The sequence below is a fragment of the Anopheles marshallii genome, chromosome 3 (assembly GCF_943734725.1).
Source record: "Anopheles marshallii chromosome 3, idAnoMarsDA_429_01, whole genome shotgun sequence".
Classification (NCBI taxonomy): Eukaryota; Metazoa; Arthropoda; class Insecta; order Diptera; family Culicidae; genus Anopheles; species Anopheles marshallii.
In genome coordinates, this window is record NC_071327.1 from 38,278,840 (window position 1) to 38,293,240 (window position 14,401).

At 42.5% G+C, this 14,401-nt stretch overlaps 1 protein-coding gene across 1 annotated transcript in view; it reads right to left on the minus strand.

Annotated features, from left to right (window-relative positions):
- The window catches only part of LOC128711106 (protein bunched, class 2/F/G isoform), a 41,350-nt gene that overhangs the window by 16,604 nt on the left and 10,345 nt on the right, over positions 1–14,401 (minus strand). The window contains exon 2 of the mRNA XM_053805970.1: positions 6,746–7,792. Within this exon, the coding sequence (XP_053661945.1) occupies positions 6,746–7,792 (1,047 nt within the window). The remainder of the gene's footprint in view (positions 1–6,745; positions 7,793–14,401) is intronic.

Below are 14,401 nucleotides of genomic sequence, written 5' to 3' on the forward strand. Positions count from 1 at the left end.
TCTTTAAACTTGGCAAAAGAAGACGAAGAGATTAAAACGATAGCAAAAAACTCAACAAGGAACGTTCACGCCAAATTGTGCTGAGCGTTGTGGATTCCGTTTCGAAGTGGAGACAGCAAAAACGTACAACTGCTGCTGCTGCTGCTGCTGACCTAAATCCGATACTCTTGCCCATTCCCTCACCCCTTCCCGACAGATCCCCGCACGGTTCCTTTGCGCTCCCCCTTCCCCAACGGGCGGATGCAAACACATTAAATTTCATCTCGTCGAACGCATGCGAAAAGGAAGGGAAAAAGTGCGTACGCTCACGAATACTTACGCACTACGCGTCGCGGTGGCGTAAGTGTGTGCGCAACACCAGTTTTGACTGCGCGCGATCGAGGTGGTAAATTGCGCGATCCGTGCCGTATATGGTACGCACTGCTTGAGCCAGAGTCTGTACCATTTTCACACATTATTAAACGAACGAAGCTTTTCTCGTCCCATTATTCGCTCGAAGCGTACAACACAAAAAAAATCCAGGCTAGGTAATGGTTAATTTAAACCAAATGTCCATCCCAACCATTAATGATCTTTCTCTTTATTACATACGGTTTTGCTTATTTAAAAAAAAAATGTACGCTAAATATAGAAAGGCAATTTAAATGTTGTATAAATTTTAAGTTTATCATACATAAAATGTTAAATATCAACACTAGAATTAGCGGACAAGTAATTTTCATGAGTACGGTTCAGATTTATCACATGAATATTTTAAAATTGAAATAAATGTTTTACTCAATGAATCTTTTGAGAAGAGTGATTCTGGATTCTGATAAATACTGGCTGTACAAAAACATTCATTTAGATTAAATGTAGACCACTATTCTTGAAATATAAGATGATTCATTATTCTGCATAATATAGATGCAGGACTGTACATTAAGCTTAAACATTTATTCAGATTCATAAATCTAAATCAGATCCATTCCAACAAATGTTTAAATTATTAAAATGCCGCGTAATTCTGGTAAACCAAGGCAATGCTTACTTGAAGCTCTGTTGCTGTATATTAACATGATTTAACAAAGTTTGCTGTATGAGGCAGTTTGGTGGTAATATGTTTAAAAAACCTTTACCGATAAAAGATTTAAGAAACAGCTTTTGAAAAAAAAGTTTGAATTTGAATAATTATTGTAACAAAAACATACCCCCAGATCAATAATGGTTATCCTTGGCGAATTCTGCATACAAAATGGTAACTCTGTTACACAATGGCAGTGTTTGATATGGTGAATATATATCGTTAATGAACTACACTTAAGACGCACTGCATTCGCATGATGTGTATATATGTTTTTCCTTTCATTTGTACTTCTCGAAGTATATGAATATCACACGATTGAACCACACGCTACTCTTGATGACACAACCGAGAACCATTTTCAGAGTTTGTTTTCAATATTTACAACGCGACCGAATAATCACTCGTGTCCAACAAAGTCGATGAAACGTTAGTAATGGGATGCCCGAATGAACGAACACATTCAATAATTCATTGTACCTGTGTGTAGCCGCTGGTGAAAACCTCATAATATTTTCTTGATTTTTCCAAAACGACCAGCGTTCGTTTGTGTCCTTTTCCTCGAAAAGTCAATGAACTTGTTTTCCATGCGTCAACTTTTGCCACTGCGAGCGAGGTAGAGGAAACTCATTTCACAACCAATAATACGATGCAGCAATATTATCTTATACTGGGGTGTTTCACGTTTCAGGGCCCGTTTACTTAATTTTACCACATCTTTTTTTCCGTTTCACTCATTTCAGTTCAAAATATCCATGGTTTGCGGTTGGTTAAAATTTTCTAACATTCAACAAAAATTGGCGGGTAAAAGATGATTCTCTTCGCGCACTTCGGCGACGGCCTTGACACAACACGAACATTATTCCACCACAGAATGAATATTTTTGTAATCACGAATTCGTTTCGTTCCATGTTTCGGCACTGTGTGTGAGTGTGACTTTTTATTTGTATGCCGTTTTTGCGCCTAAAACTAGGCACTAGTGAGTGAGCGAAGGAAGAACACGGAAAATCGCTGGCCTCCGATCGTGACGCATTTCCACACCAAACATTAAAAACAAGAAGTAGTGAGTTGGATTTGGATGTTGTAGCACTATTGATTTGGTGCCGTTGTCTGGGCCTGCGCACCAACATTCTCGGAGACACTCACGAAAAAGAGCATAAGTTTCGCACATCAAGAACGAAACCCATGACCTAGGGCCAGAACGGGATCCCGAAAACAAAATCGCTTGAGTGCCCAATTCTCTCGGACGGGATTCTATAAACATTTTTGAAGATTGCAATCGCCGATGCAGACGCTCCAAAAGATAGAAAACGATCTTTGCTATGGTCAACTTCTTTTCAAAAGGACCATGCAATCTGGCGTAGTTTAGATTGAGCAACTACGCGAGATTAGCTAGAAACCAAAGGACACCTTTAATTTTCAGTGGGCCACAATTTTAGTCACACATAACGCGGTGAAGGTTTGGGTTCAAAGCCACCGCTTGACGCTGGCATTGGCAGATTTCGCCACAGCAAATGGTTCGTATAATTGCGAAGGACGTTTGTCAAATTTTGCAACTCATTAACGCGTTCCTTCGCCTTCATTCTATCGTTCTACTTTTTTGGTAGATTTAAAAAAAAAAAAAACAACTCCCTGTATCATGAAGTTTTACCGGAGGCAAGCATAGTGACCGATCACCGGTCGGCCCCTAACGTCGCAGTCATTTTGGGAAGGGTTTTGCGAGACCAATTTTTGCCCTCACGACATTTTAGCGAATAGCGCTAACAGTCTGCACCAATCATCACGCTACCGTTTTACGTCGTCTTGTATGCTGTGGCTCAATATTGACTAATGACGCAAAAAATGGTCCGTCTTTCTGCATTTATGCAAACGCACCAAACGTGAAGGTTGCGAATTAGAAACCAATGTTCAACGCCCGAAGGAAGTGCGGTGAGCTTTTTTCGCAGCTTTAATCAGTACTGCAGTTGGGTGAGTTTCGCTTGCGTTTAATTACATACTGCACGCTCTGTTTTGATAAAAAAAGAACAAAAAAAAACAAACAAACCACAAATCCCACACAGGCATTCAGGTAGTAATTGTAGAACAAAAACATTCCTCATATGGACAAGCCAACACCAATCAGGTTATGGTTGCTGCCGTCAACTGTCAACCCCGCTTTGATAAGCGTAAATGATTGATTTTTTATTCAGTTCAATCACTGCCACCGGCAGTATTTGCAAGCACATTTCCTTCTTTTTCCCGATGAACTTGTTCTGGTTTGTGCGTATTTCACTTTCAATCTGGTTTCGTACTGGTTCCCCTACTTTCTGCTCCGCCTTGCTCTGGGGGATGCTACGACAACCGCGAGTGGTTTCCACTAATTTGTTGCTAAACGTCGGTTCCATCGGTGGTGCTTACGTTAGGGGGAAAAAGTACCCATGCCTATATTTCGCCTACAGCACCAGTAGCACTTACAAACGCATGCCGTGCAATCGCCGGCGTCTCATTTGTGCAGTTGAGCATTTTGCGTTTGCGTCATTCGTACCTGCTTGGACGAGGAGCTGAAGCGCGATTAGTTCTGCTAACCGAGAAGGCAACCTCACTGACACCCGAGTACGCCTTTGCTGCACACTGTAGAGCCTTACAGCAACAAACGGGGATGACGATGAAGTATGCAGGTTGTCATTTAGATATGCTTACGGCTCATTGTGGCTAGATCGTCAGGCATCCTCCGGGCATCTTGGTAAAGAGGTTACGTAACACTCGGAGTTGAAGTGTCTGGGAAATCAATACACATGTATCGATTATACGATGCGATCTTCCAAGTCAGTGAAGTTACTTGCGATTTTATATCTCGTAATTCTTGATTACCTGGTATGAGAGGTGTAATAGACGCTAATATTCAAGTAATTTGATAACAATCTTATAGATCGTACCATACAAATCAGCGTGACAAGATGTTTTGTTGGTGCGATAACACCACGCAAACAATCTATATGTAACATGATTACGCACAATGAATTCTTGCGTCGCAAAGCATCCAAAGAAGGGGTTTTGTACTATCATTCATTCCATTTGGAAGACAGACGTTCATTGATGCAACTTCTACTTATTTGGTCTTCGTCCCATTGTGACTTCAACAAACCACACTAGTTATGGCAATACCTGTGTATGGGAGACCAAACGCGCCATTTACTCATGCTCTTCCGACTTTATTAATGGTCAGGCTGTATAGGAGGTTGTACGGTTGTGTATTGATGTATGGTTTGTCAAATTACCATATTATCACATCTGTAAAATGGATATATTTGTGGAAATTTCACAAATGAAAATGGATACTATATTCGCCTTGAAGTAACGTGGGTGTATCACTGATCTTCGCTTTTTTGCTGTTGTTATATAGATCATGTAACTCTGCCAATGTTAGCTTTTGAGATCTTCGGACTCATAGATCTTCACTGAGAAACAATCTCTTTTACCACTGATACATCGGGGTCCATTAAATTACAAACTAATGTCTTATCTTCTTGAATGCATAGGTTAAGATGCAACAGTCAGCTTGGTCTGATCAATGATTTTGAAACGCGTAGCAATAACAAACACACCCTTCGTGAACTCTCGAAGGATAATATTTGTAATTTTTTTGTCACCTCAAAACAAAACGAGGGAAACAAGTTGTTATTGAATGACTGTATCATCGATCACCTTTCCCTCCAAATATAAAGGAAGTCTTGTCCAATAGTACGTTTATCTTAGCTGAGCTAGTCACATAGATCTTGACCGCATAATACTAGCTTTGAAATAAAAATGATCAAAACTAGTTCTGATTCTTCTCCTCTTAAAAAAGACAATCCAAAGAATAACTTAACCATGATACACTAAAAACATTCTGCATAACGAATATTTCGTTTGTTTGTTTAAATTATCATATCCAACCTGCCTGGAAAATGCTATTGTGCTAAAAATTAAAATAACATATTTTTTACTTGAATGTCTAATCAAAAATCTAATTTAAAATAAAAAAAGCATTGTGCCACACTAACGAAACATTGTGCCACATTTGACGAAAATTAGAACAATCTCACCTAAAGTATTTAGAGAACTTTATTTTATTTTTTTATACTTATTTCCTTCGATATTTGATATTGCCACATTTCCAATCTTTCATGAATCGCACAGTCACTTTTATATGAATAAATTCAACAGGCAGCAAAATGTGTACAAACAAATGCCACCAAATAGCAAACAAATGTGGCCTGATCTGCGCTAATACGCGTGTTAATTTAAGAAAACACTTTGATCTTCCGATTTAATTCACACATCCATGCATGGGATGTTTTTGCGATGAAAAGAAAGGTTACTCAAAACCATGGTGAATGTTGTGTAAATGCGTGCAAATCAATTGTCAACATATCACCGTCCGTTGGCCCAACCGCTGGCGACAAACTGTCTGCTGTTGCGGTAGGTTTCTACCATCGCATTGACATTTATGGCGGTTCTGTCAAGTTCGTTTGCTGGTAATTTAATTAGCACTAATTATATTAGCAAAAGCGATTGAGGCCGATATGTTTTAAAGTCCGGTCTAAGTCACTACCCTTCCCCACAAAACATTGTCCGGCTCGTCTACGTTGGGTTTTTGGAGAAAAGAGAAATGTGTGAAGAGAAAACAAATACAGACAAAGTCAAAAATAGAGCAATATGACTCGTACCCCTTTCGCTGCAGAGCAGCTGTTTGGCGCATAAGATGTGTTGTAATATACTTACGCTAATGTAGATTATAGATTATTGTAACGTAACGCCAGCATGTATTACCATGTTCAAACATACCCAGTCGTACAATACCTACGTACACAAACCCCCGCTGTGTTACGTGTGTAACATATTACCACAACAAAACCCATACTGACCTGTAATGAGAGAGAATAAAACAAAATTAAATACTGTCGCTAGGGTACTGACATATGCACGATCCCATTCCCGCAATTTCATTTCTGAGAGCAAAAGACGAAACCTTTCTAAAAACAAAAGGGATACCAACTATTGTATTGCATTCGAAACGAAAAATAAATAAATAAAAATTCAACCAAAAAATAGTGAACAACAACAATCAACATTAGCGACATAAAGAAAACTATTCGAGAAGGGAACTATCACACTCTCGATTAAACGATTACATCTTGCAAGAGAATCTTAGCATCACTATGTGCATGTTGTGTGTGTAAATATATATGTATACATATAAATTGTATGTGTGGCGGCGTGTGTGCAAGAAGATGTTAGTTTGCAGTAGAGAAAAAAAAAACAAAAAAATTAAAGGAACACAGATCAACAGCTTCCAAACGATGGTAACAACGGTTAACAATGATGTCGATAAGCGGACAGTAGGGTTACACAGTAGAGATCACATGTCCCGATACATGAGATTCAAGACTGCGATCAGCATTGATCGCTTCTGGAGTAAATCAGAACAACAAAGCCGAGGAAATATGAGCCTGCCATGCCATTGCCATGGGGGGAATATGGGGGGGAAAGAAGAAATGCGTTGACGTGAAAATCTTTAACGTCCACCATTAAACCAAAACTGGATGGAGAGTTCATCGAGGGCGCATGAAACGTTAGGACATTGCAAGACCAGATTGAATTATTACAACTGTTTTGTTTAGAGATAAATTTTGAATAGACACTCGAAAAAATGTTCAAACCTTGCGTGTTCGCCACCAGCGCTTGCGTGAAGAACAGAGGGCGAGGGAGCTCGGCTAACGCGGGCACTTCCTCCACCACCACCGCCACTGTACGAGGGACCGAGGGTGTTCAGGAATCGTGGCGGACTACCGACTGGCGTTGTTCCTTGCAGGTACGCTGGGCTCGAGCGTCCCGACGCAGGATGCGACTGTGAACCGTCGGCGGTAAACAGTTCCGAATCGGTGCTCATATTGATCATACTTCCCGCCTTGCTCAGCCGGCTGCCGCCAAGCTCCTCCTTGATTAAATCCTGCACACAACGATGCGGATACGTTGCCGTGCACGCACTCACGCTGTTGCTGCCGGTAAAATTGCTCAGCAGACTGCTGGCGGCTCGACAGTAACCGGTTGCTTCCGGTGCCGGCGTACCTTCTGGCAACTCTCGACACGACCCAAGGGCACCGACTGAACGTGTTAGCGATCCTCCTGTTAAGCGATTGGCCACCGCCGTCGCCAGTATGGGTGTAGGTTTCATGAGGTTTTGGATGCTTTTTCCCAGTGCAATATTGGTGTAGATGTTGCTGGTGTTCGTCGGACCCGAAACTTGCGTTGTGCTGGAAGGGTTAGTGGTTCCGGTTGTACTGCCAGAGGTAATAACAACATTGAAAGCGCGTGCAACAGGTTGGAACTTGCGTGCGGCGTGCTGTTGCTGTTGCTGCTCTAGACGACTTTGGGCAAGTTCCTTCCGAAGCGATTCTTTCGCAGCCGCACTCATAGACGGTGGCAGTGAGTACGCTTTCGAGAGCTTGTCCGCATTCTCGTGATACAACGGTGTGTGATACTGCGGATACTGTTGCGGTGCCGGCTGCTGTGGCATTTGCTGTGGCTGCTGAGCGATCTGTGGCTGCAGTGCTGCCAGCATAACACCTCTGTCTAGTGAAGCATTCTGGAAATTGTCATTCGACGCATTCGCATCGGGAAAAGCGTTTGCGCTTAACGGGTGCTGCTGCTGTTGCTTTGCAGATGGCAGAGACGGCAGTTGCTGCTGCGCCTGCAACCCGCTGCTGCTATAGACAACGAAATAATCATTCAAGAAATATTCAAAACCACATCGTCCAAGAATAAAACAGGACATCGCAACGAACGCAAGGAGGAAGGTAGGCGGTTTTGGCGATGATTTGTTTCCTGAAGTCGCATGAAGGTTACATGCATGTTGATGATGGTGTGTTGTCAGCGCATAGGTCGCTTACTTGGCGACCAGAAAAAAAAAACAAAATAAACAGTCAGTGAACGTCGTGAATGGTGAGCAGTCGCGCGCAATTCGTGAAATCAACAGCCAGCGGATTACCAATCAGCAAACAGCAGATATGCGAAATATGGCACGCGCCTGGTTAAAGCAAGCATAAGTACAAAATGCAACCAAACACCGAGCAGCGTAGTATGAATGGGTAGCGATGATATGCACCATGAAGCAGCCAGCAGAGCACAATATGTATAACCAAACACCGTAAACCATGCTCGAAACGATTGCATACTCATGCGTCAACAAAGCAGTAACAAATCACCCGATCCGCGCATAGACCAGCATCTCCTGATGAGGAAGGCATTCCAGATGAAGAGCGAAACATTATGATGGACGAATTACACACAACAAGAACGATCATAGCTGGGGTTTTGCACCACCGTGTAAGGCTGTATTTGCTCATCGGGATATATGACAAGATTTCATTGCATTCGGCCAAAACCCTGCAGTCAATTGGTGCAAAACGATAAACGAGCTACGTGACTAGACACCCGGCTCCGGTACTATTAGTGACAAGTTCGCTTGTATAACAGAGCTATTCTAACCACCAGCCAGTGTGTTACACACGCTACCTTATCACTCCGAGCAAATCAGTCACGATCAGTAACGATTCATTTCATGTAGCACCAGTAGCACTGTGAGTACGCTGCTACGGAACAGGGTCGGCCGTGGCTGGTGGGGAACGGCTAGTATTTCCAAATCGTACATCCAGCAACACATGTAACACATGTAACATGCACGTGCATGACGGCATGATTTTTGCAATAGGTTCACCAGCATTAGATTCATTGCTGCAATTAGTTTTAACGATGAACTATCAACGGCCATGTTGCACTCAAGGGTTTAAAGAAACAGCACTGGCAGTTTGCTGTAGCTTTACGATTATGGTACTTTTCATTGTGTTCATTTGAGACCATTTGAAGATTCGTTGGAGATTAAACGTGATGCTTTGAACCCTTCGCGACGGATTTACAGAAATCAGGCAGATTAAATCACTCGGTGCTCAGTTTACAATCATCCAATTTTAGCGTGCTTGTCGTGGTTGACCAAGTTTAGAAACGAGATATAACTATATCTTCTCATAAATTATGCCTGAAGTGTGCTTTCGAATTCATAATACAGGGATATCTCGAAATATGCGTATTTTAACGAGATACGAGACGCTGATCGAGCGATGTTTCACATTGAGTTTATTGATTTTATTTCTCCCCGAAAATCTATTCGTCTGGAGGCTGATGTGTAAGATGTTTTTGTCCGTGTGGGACCGTCGCCTTTACCAAGTAAACCACTGGGTAGTACCTAAAATATATCATTCTTCTTACACAAATAAATACGAATTAGTGGACAATTTCATAAATTTCAATATTATTATGACGGTATTGATAAAATTACACCTGGCATAAGGTAGCTCACTAAGTGAAAGGTTTGATAGGTTTTGGAGAAGCAAGCGTCTTCAAACGAATATGATTTGTACCTTAAATTTAGTTTGTTATTAGCAATACGGGGCCTGGCTGTCCCTTTTGAATAAAAAAAAAATGAGGAAAACTGTTTTTAGATTCGAGCTGGGTTATGCAACAAATTTAACTCGTTTCGCGAGGTACCACTGTACAATATTATTTTATTTATTTGAACTATGTGCTATTAATTACAATACACACTTGGGTGTTTTCTGGTTCCCAACCGGACTCCGATAACCGAACCGGAAACGAATCAGACTTGTCAAGCGCCGGTAAGTTGGTCACGTCATTAAAATGACATCGCTCGACCCAGCTTGTAAAGTCTTTCTGCATGAACAGATATTGTGTGGTAGTTTTTGACTGAGTTGGAGGGAAGATGCTGATGCATACACGATATTTAATCATGTATGGTTTTAAAGAGCCCACTAGCAGGTCAAGGCTGTGAATCAATTCTAGCACCAAATAATCAAATAACTCAATAATTTTGATTAATTTTAAATAATATCACAGATTGTCTTGAACATTCTAATCTAATTTTAGACAAAATACAATTTAAACTGTTTCAATCCCGTTTGCGAGCTGATTTCATGGACTCGTACCTCATCGTTCGTTTTGATATACCAAGGGTCGTAGTACGAAACACATCTGAATCCGTAAGTAGCATGGATGACCACCTGAATTGAATCAACTGCGCGGTAGAAATACAGGTATGCTTGATCTAGAGTATTCTATTCATGTCAACAAGAAGTAGAATATTTCCATCAGATGCTCGACCGAATCTTCTAGGTGTAAACAAACCGTTTCTGTAAAGAGCACGCTGTACAAGAGAAGTATTGTGGGACGTATAACCGTTGCAGATAGCGCACTGGTTTTATTCAACGTTGGTTGGCTCAGAAATGCTCGAAAATAATAAACAAACCACTGTTTGTTAACGCATTACCACAATTGTGGGCAGGTTTTTTTTATGGTTATTTATTGGTTGTCGTATGGACGTAGCAAATCGTTCCATCCACTCCAGGTGATCTCATGTATGATTCGGTGATATCATTATGGTGGTACAGTTTCAGGATACGGATTCAGGTGACGAGTATTACAATTTGCGTTGGATGCTTTTTCTTTGGTTAGCGTACAACTGTTGGTTTGGTAAGCTGATTTGCACGACGACCGAAGCGAAAGTAAACAGAATACTGTTGTAGGGATGGACCGGAGAATTTTCTGCCGTACCGTAACCGTAGTTTTCTCTGCCCTTAATCAGGTGCAATTCACATTTTATTTCATGAGCATAAAAATAAAATCCAAACTAAAATCCCAAACCCAAAAACACAACAAAAACCAAAAATGGTTCACAACCAAAATGGGGTGACTGTACAACATCCACAAACAATATCTATCGAATGCGAACAGCGCCATCTATACGCGTACAACTATGTACAGCGCCGCGAACAAACTGACGGTTGCTAGACGGTATAACAGTTCGAGCCGCAAATTGTTATACACATTGTGCAAAACTGCGAATTCAAACGAAATGGTTTAGCACAAGATGTAGCGGAACATGAACACGGCAGCCAGCTGTCTGGCGTGCTTGCCAAAAATTAATGCAAAAGAAATGAGAAACAAAATTTGGCTTGACATCGTGCAACTATGCGCTTTGTTTCGGAATGATGCGAACTGACATGGGTGGCGCATTATAAAACAAGTGTGTGTGTGTGTGCGAGCGGGCGTTTTTTCAACAAACAATTTAGATGAGAATTAAACAAGTCACGAGCTGCGTATGATGATCATGCGAGGAAACGATGTCACCTACCCTAAGCACAGACTTGACTGCTCTTCTGCGCAAACGTTCGGCTGATTTCTTCTGCTAGATTTGCTCCATACGTGTGCCATTTCGTGCAATATGCGGTACCATCTGAGCGGCACCAAAATGATGCCAAATCGAATGAACCACAGGGAACACACCACCAGATATCTACACACAACAAGCTAACAGCTCCACACCGCAACGCAGCGCAAACTTTTCGTCTATTACGTAAAGTAAAATTTGTGGCAAGCAAACAGGGAAAAATCAAGTGGCTACCGTGGCACGGCAGCGACAAAAAAAGGGAATCACAGTTCCTGTTCGAGGACTGGTGAATGTAACACTATCCTCTCATATGCGTGTACGTCCGTGCGAGGGTGGGAGTTGCATATTATGGCTGCAATGTTTTCGAACACGTGCACTTCTAACTTCACCAGTGGGCGCGGCTTGTCCGGCGGACGGATGGATGATCAAACGACGGCATCAGTAGCACCTCTAGCAGCAGAGTCACACCGTAGTGTCGCACACAAAAAGAACTCGCGAGTTTGCTTTAAATTGTTGTTTTGTTTTACTGATTTGTAGCGCCTTTCTCAAGTGCCATTCCTTTTTTTTTTCTGTGCACAACAATAACAGCAACCTGTTGTGAGGAATATCTCGCGTGCATGCAAACGGCACCGACAGACACTCACTGGCGGACGCGCATTTACCCAAATGCCTTATTGGTGGCGCGAGGAGCGCGACTGCAAAATTGCTTCTGTCGTTGTCGTTTCACATGTCGCATGTCGACAAGTGCACAAACACTAGTGGTGTATCGGCATGCGTCTGCCACTTACAGCGACCGTGTCCCGCCAAGCGAACCCTTCGTTCCTGGCCGATCGTCAATTCTACGCTCCTATTTTCCATGTCCTTCGAACCACATGACGACGAACGTTCATTGGGGTACAGTGAGGAACTCTCTTTACACTGTGAATCTCACTGATGACGACGTTGTCGAACGGCATCATCGCGGAACGCGATGATCGTTCGATCGCTTCTCAAACAAACGGCAACCCTCCAGTTCCGTACCGCCGTTCATCCCCCAACATATTCCCGTGGCATGAACTATCACTAACCGACGGGGAGAGCGCAACAACAACAAGATCGAGGGATCCCGTCCCCTGGAGGAGCTATGCCGCTTGTCAACAACGAATCGCCATCGTACACGAGATGAGCCGAGAGGGATCTGTCGGAAGGGAACATGATTGGGGATTTATATTTGGTTCAAAGAGCACGGGAAGAAGAACGCGAAGAAGACACTCGCCGACGACTATGCCCGCCGTCTGCTCGAGCGATCGGGAGGAAACTCACGGCTTTTAGCTCGTTAGTGCAATAAGTGGCGGACCAACACACCAACGGATTATACACTATTTTTAGCCGACTTGTTATCATCTTCTGGCAGTTAGGTCGGACACCGCATCAGCGTGTACACGGTGGCCTTCCTTCCTCCACCTTGCCACCAGTATGGGACAAACCGTAGGACAGCTCTGTGTGCGGTTGAGCCGTTTGGTATGAGCAAATTAGACGATGGACAATGAGGTCTCATCATTCCGTAGCACACCGGACCAATGGAGACAGAGAAAGATGATTGAATTAAATTGAACCTTTCGTAGCATAGGTTGTTCTAAAAGTAACAACATTCAATTCGCAGTGCCTTTCCTAAATAGCAACTGAAAAGGGTTTTTAGTATATCATCTTTCAGTCAGATGTGAAATAAAGAATTCGCAACCGGATGCACAATCACAAAACTCTTATGCCGAATTGTGTGGTTTACCAGAGCTGTGATTAATCCTTCCCATCGCACAGTATCAAAAGACAAACAATGATTAACCGGCTTTAACTTGGAGCATGACGAATGCAGCAAGCCTTATAATGCAGAATGCAGATCTGTGCATCACGGAGCTCAATGAAAATAAACAGCCCTGAGGATTTCTCCGGAACGATCTAATTTTTCGTCCATGACTCACACAAACTGGACGAATTTCCTTTTTCGCGTTGAGAAGTTTCCCAAATTCCAACAAATCTTATGTAGCACTATGTATTTAATAAGCTTCTTCATAGGTAGGTCCTAGGTAAGGAAGGTTATTTCTTCAGGTTATTCCAATACATCCTCATAACCTCATAGACATGAATGACCCCAGCTGGAATATTTACCGACCGACAAAAACTTAGCCGAGCATCGTTGCCATTTACCTTAGGGAGATGCGCCTTGGGATGCTGACAATTTTGGACGGTACACCACCGATGGTAATTCTGCGTACTGGTGGAGTAGACATGTTTTTGCTATTCGGTTGCCACACACGAAACGACGAAAACAACAGCCGTTCTTCGCCGTATCGAGAACCAAGTAACATCGAGTGCTGTTTATACCGGTCTAGTGGATAGGTTTGTTGCAACCGTGGGTAATGAATCGAGGGGTTCCGCACACTAAACTCAGCCCCACAATGTTTGACTGCGGGTGGGTGTACCTTATTCGCAGCCCACCGATACGATGCACTTGTCATAAGTTACACTACCTACACACGGATACGCACGTGTTATCACTTGTGGCGAGGTGCGTATAAATCACTAGACTCAAACTGCAGTACAATCTACAATGCAGAGATACAAATACCAGTTGATCTTTCCCGTGTGCAACAACACCGCCCGCGAACTTGATCAATGTTATTTGCGTTGTAATGAAACGATGCACCAACACGAATCCTCGCGAAATAAATCTTCTGTCCTTCAAATTATTAGAACACTCAATCAATTCACTGTAGACACCAAAATCTATACACAACAGAGATATCAACAATACACCATTAACATCCCAGGCAGGATCTAGAACTGTTCGTTTGCATTCATAAAAGAACGCAACGTTTTTACTCAAAACCACACAAAAGACTGTATCACTTTGAGTGCGCGCGCGATTTACTACACACGGATCGCTAGAACACGACAATATCGGCGTAAGGAAATTGTCTGAATGAAACGGTACGCTGATGCATTTACAATTTGCTGCGCTTGGGGCTTTCGACGCCTTCTTCCAACCCCTAAGGCGGCGCACGTCATTGTCGATCAGCGCCGAGATCATAATGTACTA